Here is a 16,916-nt window from a genome sequence, read left to right on the forward strand (position 1 = left end):
CCACACACACACAGAAGAACACACGGAAACACATGCGGGGCGGAAAAATATGCAAGTGTCTTAATAAATGTATGCATACATAATCATGAATTCAAAAATGGTTCTGGCAGTGAAGCACACACATACACGTCCACACACGCAGTTTGACGTTCCATCTATCTGTGTGTGTGTGTGCTTTCAAGAACTTTGTGAGTGGTGCGGAGCGGCTGTGTCAGGTTAATATGAAGCTGATTAATTCATAATTATTCATCGGCCAGTTTTCAACCAGTTGAATTAGATGCGTTTTTTTGTTCACTGATCTTTCAACTCGAGTTTTTTTCTGCTGACAATGAAGATTAATGAAAATAAATGATAAGTACTTGATCATTTTCAGATATAAATAGAATTAATCAGTTTCATTTTTCAAAAATGTCTTTATCTCAGTGAGAAAATGAATAGAGAGTGAATTTTCAGTGGATCGTTTATGTCCACATCTAAAAGAATTATGGTCTTTAAAGTGAGGAGAATGTGCTGTGTATGCCCGATGTTTCACTGCAAAGGCGCTGCACACTATTGCACTCTTGAACTGTGCTTCCTTTCTAAAAGCTTTAGAACTAAGAAATCCACCATTAACTCTTTCACGGGCCACACGCTTATAACCCTGTATCTCTGCCGAGATCACGGTTTCTTTCATTTAGTTGACATGCTTAAATATGAGATGTGACTTTATTATAGAGCCTTTACATTACCTTTATGGATTTCTGTAACCACTGGTTTCCTCCATTTGTGCACAGGCTCAATACCATCAGTAACATAAAAAGAATCTGATAATCTTTACCAGTTTGGCCCCTGAAAAAGCCAATATGTGTGAAAAAACCAATATATGTCCTTCAGTGCTTCGAACCTATTGAAGTGTTGTTGAGAAAATCTCTTTCTTGACTGCCCATTTCCTGTGGGTTGCGTGGGTCATGTGCTTTACCAAGTATTTTCACAGAGCACATAGCTCGTACTGAAGAGTTCCAATATGTTACACATTATCGATGTACCCGTCTTTACACATCTTATACAACTGTGCAACAGAGTGCACAGTTGTTACAGAGACGAGACCACACATTTTGGATGCTTCCAAACACAAAAGAGCAAATGTGCTGCAGATGGAACATATAAAAGAGAGGCATCTGTGGTGTTTAGAAAACTGGTGGAAAAGTGTCTCAGTATGTACATACAGCCTTCTCTGTGATACCCTCCTACAGGGTGCCCTGCCTTTCTGCTGATGCCGCACAAAAATGACAAGGCGGACAAGGAAGAATTGGGTTTTAGAGAAAGAATGAGAAGCAGGTCAGATGTCATGGCAATGATGTCCATCGCACCGAAGTCAATTGAATTTTCAAGAAAGTGAAACTGTGACCAGGACAGATAGAAACTCAGGGTGTGACAAAGAGAGACAGATGGTGGAGTGAGGAAAGGCAACATGTTTCGAAAAGAAAAAAGAAAAAAAAAACCTGAAAGAAAAATAGGGCGAGTCTGCTGTTACATGACATGGCCACGTGTACATCACACACACACGTACACAGAGCCGAGGGGTCTGAGAAGCACTCTAAAGAGCACTGGAACACCTGCATATTTTATGATCACTTTTCTCGGAATAGACGGAGAGGAGCGAAGTGTGTGTGTGTGTGTGTGTGTGCGTGTGTGTGCGTGTAGTAGAGGGATTTTGGCCAGCTAGCGACTGTCATAATTCATAAGAGGAGATGGACGGGGTTGCTCAGTGCACTGTAACTCCACAAGGTGACTTTCACTTTGCTTGTATTGCTCTCCCTCTCTCTCTCTCTCTCAAACACACACTGATGCATACTCACATTTTTTTCTGTACTACTTGTTCTTACTTCTCTTTCCATTTTTGTCCATCCTTTTCATCACACTTCTTCAGTTTATTCTTATTCTCCTCCTCTTGCTCCTCACTCATTCATCCTTGCTGAGTGTGATTACAAAATATGTATAAATATAACTTTAGTGTTTTCACCAACCAATATGGGTGAGACAAGGCTGTGATATTATCAATTCAAGGAAGTTCCGTGATCATCATTCTTCTGGGGTGTTTTTCCTGTTAGGACAGGAGAGGAGAATGATGTGAATCCATCTAGGTTGTAAGCTGGTGGCAGTGAATTGAATTTCCACCCTCTGAGCTGTTGACTAGTCGGCCTCACCTTCGCTGGGCCTCCCTTACTCAATTTCTTTTTCTTTGTCAGATACCCTGACGGGACTGAAAATTTGGAAATACAGAATAAGTGGGAATCAGTTGGGAAGCATTACTCATTAATGATGTTTCCAACAGCACTGTTATAAAGCAATTGTCTTATATCCACACATAGACCAAAGCCAAAAGTATTGTACTGCCAAATGACAATTTGGAATGGGTGTGCTGTACACGCGATATGAGAATGATGCACCTCCCTGGGTATCTAAAACTTCAGTTCCACTCTGAGATGAAAACAAAGCTTCTCCGGTGCACTGAAATAGGTTTGAACTGAAAATAAATAAATAAATAAGTAAATACTTACATAGCATATATTTTATATTAAAGTAAATGATATTCTTTTGTCTAATGTAATCATTTATTACTCTTCCTATCATGAGAATGCACTTTAAAATCAATTTGAAAAGACCTATATTTGTTCCATAAAGTCAATGTAATTTTTATACGTTATTATTTTTTATTAGTTAAATATTTTTTTCGTAATACTTGGAAATCGTATACAGTATGCAATGAATATTAAAAGTTTAAACAATTCCCCTGTGCTTCACCAGTGTTTGAGAAATGGAGAAAGAGAAATATTTCATTGTAGAAAAAACACGAGATGCAGTTTATAGCCGTGCTCTAAAATAATTCAACAAGCTACTGTATAATACAAGTATGCTGTCAAGTGTCTATTGTCTCCTATTGTGAGGAAATACAAAAGACAGAAAGGGTTCTGCCTTCTTTTCCTAATGGTATTTTAAGTATAGTGAAATATCTTGGTTTTGCGTGTGTGTGTGTGTGTGCACATTCTTACTTAAAATTACACTTGAGGCAAAAGTTGCCTCAAGTGTAATTTATACTACGAATGTGGCTAAATATAGCAGTTGCTTGTGCGGCTCCACTGGAACAACTTTAAAAATTAAACAATTTAGTGGATAGAGAAACCCTTTTTGAATATGTGTGGGGGGTGGAGGGCTGTGCGTGCTTATGCATGTGTGCCCTACATGTGAGAATATGCCCAGTTCCTCCAGATTTAGCCACCCCCCAGTAATGATTGCATTTCTGTGGTTGTATCCGGCCTCCAGATCTGTCTTATATCCCTGACACGTGGGTGCTGGATTGAAGCCCCAGAAACAAACCTCTCTCTGGAACCTAAAGTTTAGTAAAAAAAAGAATATTTTGTGTGTAGGTGTGCAAGTGTGTAGGTGTGTATGTGTGCAAACTGTAGAGGTTTCAAAGGCGAATTCAATTTGCAACTAAGTGGATGTAAGTTGTACGTGTGTTTGCCAATGTTTTTCCATATTTGTTCAGTTAAATTTTCTTGAACGGGTGTATATACATGTGTGTGACCTTACTTGTGTGTGTGTGTGTGTGTGGTGTGCATGCTTGCTTGCACAGAGGGGTCACAAGAGAACAGAGCAGTGCAACTTTCTGCTGTTCAGTGATTTTGGTTTGGCTGGCCTTTTGGCTTCTCTTTGAGTCAGCGGGCTCAGCAGAGCCATCACACCCTGGCAACAACCAGCACCCTGGCAAAGACAGAGGGTCTGACCTGAAAGAGAGAGATGAGGCTGTGTGGGAATGAAAGCAAGAAGGCAAGAAAGAAATAAGACAAGACGGAGGAGGAATAGAGAAAATAAAAAAATAATAAAGAAACTGTTTTGAAAAAGCTGCCGAATAGTTGCTGCTAGGGTGGGTCAGGAAGGAAAGACTACAGCCAAGAAAAAGTAGAAAAGATAAGTGTATAAAGTAAATACTGTTTTCATAATAATGCAGTGCCTTTTGACTTATTTGTTAGGGATCTAGAAAGGTAGTCTGATTGAGAAGAGGCTAGAGGGATGAGAAGGAAGTGAAGCAGGCTGTCAGTGAAACGATTTATAAAAAAATATCTGGAGTTTTTGAGAACGAGAGAAAGACAGACATGTGGCAGAGGGAGATAATAGGTGAAGTGAAAGGAAAAGACAGCGAGAGTAGAAGGTAAAGAGATATAGAAAGGAGGCAAGTATGGGTGAAGACAGAATGAAATACAACCATCACACAGAGCAGGGTGTAAGTGACAGTGACTGGAAATCCTTAAGAGCTACAGAGATTACAAACCGTGTTCTCTTCCAGTAGATGCTGCTACATTACCAGGAGAGAGTTGCACATTACTGCATTTGCAACATACAAAGGACAAATAAAATCACAAAGAATCAATTCATTAGGAATATTACAGTCATCATTTTGCATCTATATGCTGTCTCCATAAAAGCATGTGGTCCATTTAAGTCAATTGTGTTCAGCTTAAATATCTAATAGAGAATTTATGGTCCTATTTTTGTGTGTACTACTGAAAAAGGTCGTCTTGCTGGGGGTCGGGGTGTTTAGATTTAAACAGCCATGCAGGTAGCACATTAAGTCAGTGGCAGGCTGCTCACACAGGAGGAAGGAGCGAGTTCCTGAGAGCCTATGCAGAGGTGGGACCTGCATCAGATATCGGAAGAGCTCAATGCCAGCAGCCTGACCTACGCACAATTAATCACATCCCACTGGGTGGCAGGACAGGAAAGAGGAGGAGAGATGGTGATGAGGCAGAGAGAGAGAGAGACGTGATTTAAGATGGAAATCAAGCAGGGCTAAAAAAAACAATTGAAAAGAGATGGGAAGAGAGTAAAAGAAAGACGGAGGAGGGGAGTCAAGGAAGAGAGGCAATCTGCAATCTAATTTGTTCTCGTTTAAGGTGTAATGGTCTCATCAGTATCTTTTTATATACATATCCCTTTCTGTTGCTCTTTCTCCATCCCATGTTATTAGGTTCCAAGGTTGTTTTTTAGAAGCCTTGTTTATTATCAGTCTGAAATACAGATGAGACAGGTAATGATATACATACAAGCATAAATTTGACAGTCTGCTCCAGCCTAGTATTATGGCAAAGCACTGATGTAATAAGCTGCCGGTATTCCCTGTTACAGCAATAGATGACACAGCAGTGACACAAAATGAAAGTAAACTGCGAGTCAGAACAAATCTTTAACTTTATAAATGAAAAAAATGTTTCAAACTCCAGTCTTGTGTGTTAAGTCCAAAAATGTCCGTCCTACGTAATGGGGAGTTCTGTTTGTGTTTCTACATGCTGCTACTACATCTTCATACACCGTGTATTTTATTTTATTTAGGCAGGGCAAAACGTGATGCTCGCATGGTGCCCCAGCACTCTTTCTGGCTCCCAAATACATCTTCACGCCAAACCACATGGAATCACCAATGATGGCCATCCTTTATTCCTGTTTATTTAGTGTCAGTTAATTTGACTGAAATCAGCATCATCAGTTTGTGGTTTTAGGTTAAGCTTTCATAACATTACCCCACATTCTTGTTTTCAAGTATTAGTATTTCCAGATTATTCTGTTAAATGCCTTTTGCCAAGAATTTCGCAGATAATTGGATGAAGTTTCTTCCTTTGTCGTACACCTCATCTGCACAGCTTGTAACATTCAGCCCCCACTGGTCTCAATAAGGGATAATGCGGACATCCAGTTAATTGAAACTTCAGTCCCAAAACCTTTACATGCGTCAATTCGAGAAAATATATATATATATATAAAAAAAGCAGATTTTAAATGTGGTGTTTTCCACCTCACTTGAGAAATGGCCTGTCGTGTACTCATTTGTTATAATTTTAGACCTAAATGCAGCGACATTTGGTCAGAAAATACTTTGCTACTAATTTTCTCAACCCCTATTTTGGTTTGGGTTATAAACATTCAAGCTTTCCCAGGGTGGTTTCCAACGGCAACACTCTGGAAATGTCAATTTTCTCAGAGATGAGTGGAGTAAATCACACAACTCCGGTTGTTCAAACACTCGTGAGTTTATTAAACCAGTCCACTTACACAGACACACGCATCCATGTGCATGCAGCAACACATAGCCTACGCAAAGGAGCCCACACACAAACAAAACACACATGCACGATTTAACACCAGACTCCCAGGGTGAAGCCGTAAAACAGGCTTTAAACACCGTGGGAAAATATGAGACAATTCAGCTACTAAAAGCTCTTAAGTCATACACCTAAAAGCCACTAAGGCTTGTTTGCAGACGTCATAGACCTTTAGAGCCGAGTGTTAAAGTCATCTGGTCAAAGAGCGCTCCGTATTACAAGATGAACCCTCCTGATCAAGAGACACATACAAAGACAGGAGCATTCATTTGGAAATCCCATTATTTCTCTGTGGCTCACACTGACCTCACCTACCTCCCCCACACACACACACACAAACAAAAATATACACATGGCGACACTCAGGCTTACATTCTTGAAAAGCCTTCATCCGCCCTCCAAAAATACCCTCTAACACAATGAAACAAAGGACCAAACGCAACATTGCATGCGCACACATTCACTCCAGAGAACTCACACCTATGCAGAGGCTTTGCGTATGGCTGTGCAAGTGTGTGACTTTCTGTGACTGATTACTTCAAGGGTCGGTGAGTCTCACTGTCTGACTCAGCGAGACAGAATACAGCTGCCCCACAACATGCACACAAGCAACTTCAGGCATAAAGACAAACATGCATATTCTTGATGTACCCAGCCACCCTGTTTCCACAGTGGTATAGGAGCAAATAGGATGAATGAAAAGGTTAAATGGTCATGTGACTTATGTGGTGGACTCATTTTAGTGGCTTTCCTCATTCCTCCAGCTCTGTGCTTAATGAATGAGGGAGGTATGAAGGAGTTACGCGTGATTGAAGGAGTGAAGAGTCCATGCATTTCCTTTTGCCTCCTCTCCTAAAGCTTTAATGAGGCCTCAGGGAAGATGGTGAGGGCTCTTCATGCAATTCAAAGAGTCTTTTAGGCCTTTCGATAGCTGGCCTCTTTTCAGTGTCTGTGTGGGAAAGCTCTCAGAGTAATAAATTCAAGTTAGAACTCATATCAAAGCCATAACAACTGCACCAGGACCAATTGCACATTAAAAATCTGCCACATTTTCACATACATTTATGTCAACAATACTTTGATATCAATTTTGCTGTGTTTGTATCTCAAATGAAATGTGAGCTTCAATAGACATCTCCTGTCTAGTTCCATGTTGGTCCCTATCTATTTAAAATCAACCATTATGCAATTAGTTTCTACAAGTAACAAGTAATGGTTCCAAAGAAGAGATGTCTTACGTTGTTCCTCTTATTGCCAGAAAATTGTGACACTGAGCACAAATTCTGTAACAAAATATTTTAAAATAAAAAAAGGCCATTTGAATTGTTCAAAAGTCTGCAACACTGAATTATTTAAAGCAACTATACTGTAGTTACTCTACCAGCAGCTGGTTAGCTGACTTAGCAGAAACACTACAAACAGCTAGCCTCACTAATGAGAATGCTGTATCTCACTTATTTACTATCTAAAAATGACACGCTGTGGCTTTGCAGGAGTTATGGGTCAGATCAGTTCTGCCCAGACACATTAACCTCCTGGACTCTCAGCTTGCTCCCTGGCAACCCTCCTGTGATTCTAGCCAGCTGCCTTCTGTAGCTTTACATTCACCGCTCAAATGGGCGAGTTTCTTCTGACATCCATATGTGGCTTCATTTTCACTTTATTTTGACTCATTGATTGAGTACAAATATTTTGCTGCACATAACATGCATGTTCTTGTAATTTCAGTTTCAACAACACACAAGAATGCATTTTAATCACAAGGAGAATCCTAGACATTTGATGTATTAAACCTTTTTACACCCTGCACTCCTGCAAAATCAGTGTTGCTTCACAGTTCACATGCTTTGAATGAGAATCAACACTCCTCTCTGATACAATTTATACCTGCTTTAACCTCTCCACCCCATTTGCTGTTCACTCCATTTTATGTTCCGCCAAATAACATTTTGCATTTAATCCGTACAATCAATATTCTTTCAGTCACAGCACTGGCATTCCAATTTGGGCCCTGAAAAGATTCAATTTAGCAAACAGGCATGTTAGCTTGATTGAACTTGATAACATTAATAACAGCATAACCTTTCTCTTGCATTTTATTTTAGGTATTGATATAAAATTGAATTCCACTCATGATGAATTGCATGCAGGATGTTGTTGGAGGTAGATAGATGTAATATGAAGACAGAATGAGAAGCAGAATTGAAGCAGATGCACTGCAGATAAAGTTCACTTGCTGACCTATGGGAGCAATTCATGTTGTAAAGTTTCTGCAATTAAAAATAAGATTTAACTACAATGTACAAGTGATTTTTAATGGCCCGTCAAATGGACTACACACAGGGCTAGTTGCTGAAGTGCGTTGTTGGAAAGTCAATGATCACTTTGCTCGTTAGCCGCTAACATGATACTAATAGTTATTCAGAGCTGCTTCTCTGGCATTTGATTTTCAGGATTACATATAATCGCATTCAATAAAGAGATAGTAAAGAGGGAAAATGTTGTAAAAATCTTGTTAAAGACATTGTGGGAAAAATTTGGTTTTAATTCCAAGTTCCCCCTCCAGGGGAATCCCATGATATTGTTACCAAATATTGGCAAATTGTAATTGACACATTAAACTTTCTAACTGTCACATTCACTTTTAATTTTAGCCACTGAAGATGGCAACAGAAGTCAGAGAACACCATTTCTTTTCTTTCTTTCTTTTTTCTTTCTTTCTTTCTTTCTTTCTTTCTTTCTTTCTTTCTTTCTTTCTTTCTTTTTTTTTTTTTGCAGAGTTTAAGACAAATTGTCATATTAAGACTAATGGCATCAATACCGAAATGCTGTTTTGTCAAAGTAATGATTGCTCTATCATGTTTACAATTATTAGAGGCAGTTTGCCCAGCAGTAGCAACAATACAGTTGTAAATAGGGTCATAAAACTATCCTGTTGTGCTTTCAGTCTGTGGTTACTTTCCCACAATGGACTATTGATTTAAGATTTCAGAGTAGCTCCAAGTGCACCAGCAGGTTTTTTGCCTGCCGAGGGCTTTCATCTAAAATTGTCAGTGCTGGATAATGTGAATGAAAGTCTAATATTCCAAATTATTATAATTATTATATTAGATCAGACTAGATTGTTTGCACTTGTAATTATGACATTTAGCCTCTGGTTGACGGTAACATTTGTGTTCTAATACACTGCCACACAATAACTTCTTTCAGTCTGAGTGTGTTCAGAAACCTAATGTACAGTAAATACTAAACAGTAAAATGACCTAACGTGATGTGAAGGTACATTTTTTGTTATGTTTGAACTACCTTCAGTCAACACTGCTCTTCTTTCATGTTGTTCATTTTAACAGACCATAACTAATGTTAGTGATTACAAGAGATATTAATCGTATTGAACATGGAATCAATATAGGTTGTAATCACAGTCATAAAGTTACAGTGTTATGTTGTGTTTTAGAGCCTGTAGTAACTCAGACATCCTGCCGGTGTATTGATCTGTGTCTGTTAAGGCTGATTGAGCATAATAGAGACTAATAGAAAATTCTCTTTATTACCCACACACACAGTTTCACACGATGACAGCTCAGACTCAACAGAACAGACCTGAGGCTTCATTTTCAGATCTCACACATTTGTAGCTAAAATTCCAAAATTCCTAGTTTTTGTGTTTAGATTTAGCTTACTGAAAGAACCGTAACCCAAACAACAAAAGATTGTTAAGGGGTATTTTGATCCAAACTGTGAACTGTGTTGAGAAACAAGTGGTTTTCTTTCTACCTTCTACCTTTCTCTAAGGTAGAAATCACTGAGACTCATAGAAATCAACATTTCACAAATGTTTCTTCCTTAAGCCACTTTACATATCTGTAGCCACATTTAAGATGTGAGTTATAAAATGAAAAGTGCATTTTGAAAGGTGCATGAAACTCATTTTAAAAGTACATAAAAATCTGATAGGAATTATATAATGTATTAGTATATTTTATGGACCTCACAGGCTGTTTTCTAAGACAGGTTTATCATTTATGGTATTGTAATGCCGAGTTTAATTCCCGGGATCTTTTGAGTGCAGTAGAAGATGGTTGGACGTCTACAAGTAGCCAGTTAATCCCGGGTATGTGAGAACCTGTTCGCACAAGGGAGGGAAGATTGACGAGTTAGGCTCTGACCTCAGAGTGTAGGCTGCGGCAAAGACACATATAACATATCTATCTCTCTCTCCCTCCCTCTCTCTCTCTCACACACGCACACACACAGACACGCAAACACTTGCGATAGCATCTCCCTGTGGGTTGCCTCTAAAGAGTCTCCTCCATCACTGACTGCAGAGGCCCTTTTACTGCAACCAAGAGATCGCTGCACCGAAAGCACACGCACGCAAGCATGTACATGCTGACTCGCGAATACGCACACTAAACGAGCACACACACACACTCATACAAACATGTGTACGTAGACGAACACATACACACACTTTCAGGGATCCGTGGATCTATCCTGCAACACCACTGCAGCAGTCACTGCAGCCTATCTCAAATTAAAAAGAAGAAATAAAGCTGAACAGGCATTTTGTAATAGAAACATTGTGTGTTGCAAATACCACCGTTGGTCCAGCCCTTGAGCTCTCTTTTACTGTGACTGCAAAAACAAAAAGGCTTTTGTATAATAATTACTTGACAGGGCAGAGGGTAAAAATCTGTATTAAAAGTAAAATATATATGAAGTTCTTTGATACGATCTTATCCACCTCATGACTGAACAATGACAATGTGATACTTTTGAAAAGGATCGTAATAAAGACACCATTCTACGTAATGAACCAATATCTCTACAACTCAGTATGCAAAGTAACATCTATACGTTCAATTCATAGAATGGCAACTTTGACAGTCCAAAACAAACCACATGTTATTATTGTTGACATTAGTCTTATTCCAAACATAATGTCACTTTGGCAACAGCTGCAGCCCAAGATGCTAATACGTAGCACATCAAGTATTTTCCTTACCATATAACATCAGTTGTAAAACATTTGTTATTGAAAAAAAAAAAAAGCTTACAAATTACATAGCCACAGTTCCAGTATGAACTGTGAGTTTTTATGGTTTAAGTACAGTCAGATGTGTTCAGATCTGTGGAGGATTTTAAAGTTGACACTGACCAAAGGTGGAGTCCAAACTTAGTGGAAAGTCCCCATGTGGATCAATCAGATACTAGAAATACTTGTTCTGTAAAACCAAATCCTTAAAAAAAAAAAAAAAAACTTAGTTCCATTGGTTCCAAGTTCTTGTCACGCTGCATGAAATAGTTTTATATTGTACTGTATTTTTGAAGTTGAATTTTTTATACATATAAGTGTGTTGCATGCAGCATTTTCGCGTTATTTTTAATTAAACAGAATTGAGTCAAAGTCCTCACCTGTGGAGCTGAATCATTTCTTTTTATGATCACTTCCAATTGGAGAGTTTCTCCAATTTTCAAGTGTGTGCAGGCATGGCCAGAGGCGTGTAAAATAAGCTGGGAAAAATAGCCACAATATAAAACATAGTTGTGGACTTCTAAATGATGTTTTTAGTGTTTATCTTGGCTTAAGTCAGTCCACTCACTACTTTATTAAGGCAGAGAGCTGCTGAGGGGGGCTGAACACAGTGAGTGGGAGAGTAACTGACAGGGAAATTGCAGAGGGAAATTATTGTTATTCCACAATTAAATTATATACACTGGGTGGAATCACCCCTGACAGGGCTGACCATAGCAGCATGGCTGATGCCTGTGTGTGTATGTGAGAGCGAGTGTGAAACTTTATCCGTTTACCAAGGCCACTGAGGCTATATTGGCAGGGAGGAGAATGTAGAAAGAGAATCGGAAGGAGAGAGAATTAAAGAGAAAGAAAAGCAGTAACATCAACAGAGTGAAGCAAAAACAGTCTATTTTAAGGCTGAGTGGGTGTTAGGAAAAACACAGCAAACCCCCAGAAATGAACCTATTTTGAAAAGTTGTGACGACAATACAGTACGTAAAATAAACCATCCTTGATTTTTGTGGGTGTAATCGAACCGCGATCGCACTGTGTGTTTAGGCACAAACATATTGCAGATGCTGTGAAAAATTCTTTCATCTTGAATTTGGGCCTTTTCACAGAGAGAAATCCGACCTTGTCCTTGTCTGAAAGCATTAAAAACACACTGTCAAATGTGAAAAATGAACTGGTTTCAGAAATAAAAAATGACCGCTCAGTCTTCATTCTTCCTGAAACAATAAGTCTTTGATACACAAGGTTTCGGGTGATATGTAAAATAAACTACTGCTATTTTCTATCCAGGGATATTAATGATCCATGAAACTTGGGCAAAATCAAAGTAAATGGTTTGATGGCTGGCTTGATGTTGATGTTGGCATCAGTGAGCCACCAAAGAAATTATATTGTAGTATAAATTTTAGAAATCCCTGGATTTCTTAAGTAACATGGATCTGGTGATTTGAGTGTTTACTTACGGTTGTAAAACGCTGACTTGAAGCCATTTGAACAGTCTAACAAGGTAAAATGAGAGGTCATTATTTCTGCTGTATTTGTCCCCAGATCAATTCAGAAATTTCCATTGTTTTTTGTTTTGTTTTTTTGATTTTTGATTATATAAAATTAATAACATCTTTAAATTCACTTAAAATGAGTATTTGTTCATATGCCTCAGTGGTGGTAACAGCCGTAGCCGGAAGCATATTGTTTTTGGGGTGGCCCTCCAACCTCCTCCATCCAATTCTTGTTAAAACAATACACCAGCAACACGTTGAGAAATTTCTTCATGGACTCCACTTTTTTGTGCTTAAAATTCATTTATCTCATATCTGGTGCGTGTTCAGAAGTAAATTTCACAATTTGAACTCACAGGTAATTTCTGATGTGTTGATGTAATTACAAGGTCTTGGCTAACATACCATGTTACGTACCGTACACTGAAAATACTGTACCTCCTGGTGAAAAAAAGGGAAAGATCGAGTTTTTGAATACTCTACAGTGTCGTATAACTTATTTAATGAACATAATGTGAGCGGTGTGTCCACTGTGTTGTGTGCGTGTGTTTGTGGCTGCATTGTACTGTCGGTGTGTGCACTGGTTCAGTCATGAGGGACCTGCTTGTATTCTGATACATTCCCCCCACCTTGTGAATGTTTTGTATATGCAGCTTTACCAGCTTGTATGAGTCCATCAATGAAATCTGATCCCCCCGTGGATTGCTTTGATGGAAAAGTTGTCTTTTCTGCATTTTTTTCCCTCTGTTCTCATTTCTGTCTCCATTTCTGTTCACACAAAAAAAAGCACAGAAAATCAATAGGAGTAGTGTTTCCTCCACACACTGACGGGATGTGTGTGTGTGTGTGTGTGTTATGTGTGTGTGTGTGTGTGTGTGTGTGTGTGTGTGAGTGTGTGTGTGTGTGTGTGTGCGTGTGCGTGTGTGTGTTCAGTTGTAATGACAGTCAACCTTGTTTTTCATTCCACTTTAGGTCGATACTACATATGAGACAGAGTGTAGTTTATGGGACAGCTAATAGTCAGAGACAGCAGTGACCTGTTTATAAGTCAGAAGTACAAGCACAGATCAAATGTGTGTATTCATATGGGTGTGTATTAATAAATAGTGAATTAAAGCTCCGTGAAATGACTTTGCATGGTATCATACTTTGGTAGGAAGTAAGAATTCAAAAATGCTGTCATTTTTAGTTTTGATGTTGTTTGAAACTGAACCCTGGATATATGGTAATTCTCAAGTGAAGTCTCGTCCATTCTGTTTAAAAACAAGTTTTCTCGTTGGAAGAATTTGATTAAGTTATATTTTAAAGGTAGACAAGGCGAAAGAGCCACGGGACAACAAATTATTTTCTTAATGAACTGAAGAAAATGTTTCCCGTGGTCATAAGATACTGTGCCAATGTGCTCTCCTGTGTACCACACGTCTGGTCTGGTAAATGTAAAAGCTCCTAAAAGAAATGACTCAACTAAATTCATCTTTTACAATCGCAGTTTCCCAGCTGTGGCACCATAAAAGTTAATAATTTACTATGAAAAAGTAATCGTCTGAAAAGCATTTTTAAAACAATTTTGTTTTGTGAACAATGGTTTATAAAAAAAAACGATAAACAATAAAGATGTGCCTCTCGATCTTTGTCTACTGTCCTTGCAGGCTAAATATTTCATAATATGAATTATTACTATATCAGGCTTTATTTATTCAATTCTAGATAGTTGATCTGGTATATTTTAGAAGAAGAATACCCATAATCATTCATTTTTAGACATTTTTATAATTTGATGCAGCAGATTTATTTTGAAATCACTTTGCAGGTCTTGACTCATTTATTTGGAACTTTTTTCATACATTTTTAAGACAAAAAAGGGGAAAAACTTTTACGAGGACCTGGATCTGCGTTTAGGGTAGAATTTAATTTGACAGTTTCAACCATAAGTGGCACCGAGATCGTATTTTTTATAACAATCTGTTTTTCCTCTTCTTCCCCCCTTTTTCCTTCCTCTGTCCAGCACCCTCAACAACAACAACATCACCCTCATCCCCCTGTCCAGCTTCAACCACATGCCCAAGCTGCGGACACTGTGAGTATAATCCAGAGTGACGCACACGCACACACACAGCTATAAATCTATCGTTCAGATTGTGGCACACACACATTTGTGTTGCACATGTGTACAAAGTAGTTTTAGCCGACTTTTATGTAAACTCAGTACCAACATGCACACACATTAAGCATGGCAATGGGGTCTGTGTGCGATCATCTAATTGTGCCATAATAAGAGACCAACCCGTATATTGTTTCATGACTGTGAATAATCATGTGGCCATTACGTACACACAAGACACACACAGAGATGGATACCGTGACAAATATGTGTATGTACCACACACACTGACACACGCATGCACGCTTGAGTAACGTCATTACTGCCACAAGAAAGGCTTGTTTAGGCTCTATAGTACAATGTGCTTTGATTCATTAGAAGAAAACCTCCACAGACACACAATTGTGTTCCAACACTAACCCCAGGCCAAATGATCTCCTCTGATTGATTGGAAGGGGCCTTGGAATTGTGTGTATATTTTTTTGTATCCGATTGTGTGAAGGAGATGTTAAAGTTGCCAAGGCAGTGGCACGGCATGGCAGGGCTATTTAATACACAGACTTTTGGTTGTGTACCTGCTTGGCCACACTGGGGTTACATGGAACCAAAACCAGCATGCAAAGAACAGGATTAAATTGGAGATGATGAAATTCTAACTTTATGATGCTCTTGTGTGGTCTCAGTCATACTTAATATTAAGTAAGGTTTTCTAAATTTACAGCACAAGCAGGAGAACATTTGCAGAAGTTCATTCATCTTTTACAGACAGTTTTGCTGTTCGCCTTTTGAACGACAGCGTCCATCAACAGCCAATCACATACCGGGATTTCTATTTTTCCGTGGTACCGCTGCAACTCCAGCGGCCATACAGCTTGAAATCAGCCTTTTAAAATTGGATTTCAAGCAGCAGCACGGCTACACTGTTGCCAGCAGATTGAGTGCAGAGTTACCAATATCCAATATCTTTTAATCAGAGGCTCTCGTCTGCTTCTGTTTTCTGTCAACATTGAGTGACTCTCCGCTGATTTCCTCCTCTTCCCTTTTCCTCCCTTCCTCAGAGTTTCTGCATCCTGATTCATATTTGTTTCATCTTTCTCCAATCTTCTACAACTCCTATAAATTGTCTTTTTTCTTTTATTTTTCCCTAAAATGCTTCTGCTCACTTTCTTATCCCAATTATATTATCCATCCTGTGCCTTTGGTTCCTTCATCATCCTTCCCTGCCTTTTGTTCCACCTGTCTTACTCTGTTTTGTCCCAGTCTTTCCACTCTCCACTTCCACTTTCCTCTTCCTTACCTCCTTTATGGCAACTTTTCATATCTCAGACCAACCTCCCCTTCTTCCTTTTTGTCCTTAGTCCTTAGTCTTCTCCTCTTTCTTGCCTCATTTTCTCTATTACGTTTTGTGTCTGTTCCCTCAGATAACAGTATTGAATCTGCCGCTTTTATAAAAACGACTCATTCAATCATATGTTTAGAGATGTCCCTGATATATTTAGTGAGACTTGAGAAGGCATGTTTGTGTGTGTGAGTGTAAGTAGAAATGTTTTTGTTATCAAAAATCTGTTAACTCCCACTGCCACTTTAGTATGCGGCTTTATCATACTGTTGTTTTTACATTTCTTTCATATCTATCTATCTATATATCTATATGTGTGTGTGTGTGTGTGTGTGTGTGTGTGTGTGTGTGGATGTATTCCATTAGCAGTAATGATGTCACCGTGTCATCATGGTGTCTCTCATTCAGAGCTCCCACAGCTTCTATGTGTCTGTGTAATTCACTGTACTAAAGATGTGCCCAGTAACCCTCTGGGGCAAATACTGAGAATAAACACACACATACGGTCGATAGCAAATGCGCACACACACACTTACCCGCAGCCAATAAGCTCAACAGACACAATCAAGCTGACTCACACAGACACACACACACACATATCCACACAAACACAGCACTTTCTCCATACCCCCTGTCTGTTCCCATTCTCCCCTGTGTTTTAATCCTACTTGTCAGTAATTAAGGCTGAGCCGGGGGTGGGCCAGGACGTGGCTATCTCCAGGCAGGGGTTTGACTATAAACTGGATTTATAATGGGAGAGCGGTATTAAAACCCACTGCCCCCGCTGCTAGCATCAATGAGACCATCT

At 39.0% G+C, this 16,916-nt stretch overlaps 1 protein-coding gene across 2 annotated transcripts in view; it reads left to right on the forward strand.

Annotated features, from left to right (window-relative positions):
• The window catches only part of slit3 (slit homolog 3 (Drosophila)), a 209,869-nt gene that overhangs the window by 132,615 nt on the left and 60,338 nt on the right, over positions 1 to 16,916 (forward strand). For both annotated transcript variants that reach the window (XM_047584852.1, XM_047584854.1), the window contains one exon: positions 14,674 to 14,745. In XM_047584852.1, the coding sequence (XP_047440808.1) occupies positions 14,674 to 14,745 (72 nt within the window). The remainder of the gene's footprint in view (positions 1 to 14,673; positions 14,746 to 16,916) is intronic.

Source organism: Mugil cephalus, chromosome 5 (assembly GCF_022458985.1).
Source record: "Mugil cephalus isolate CIBA_MC_2020 chromosome 5, CIBA_Mcephalus_1.1, whole genome shotgun sequence".
Lineage (NCBI taxonomy): Eukaryota > Metazoa > Chordata > Actinopteri > Mugiliformes > Mugilidae > Mugil > Mugil cephalus.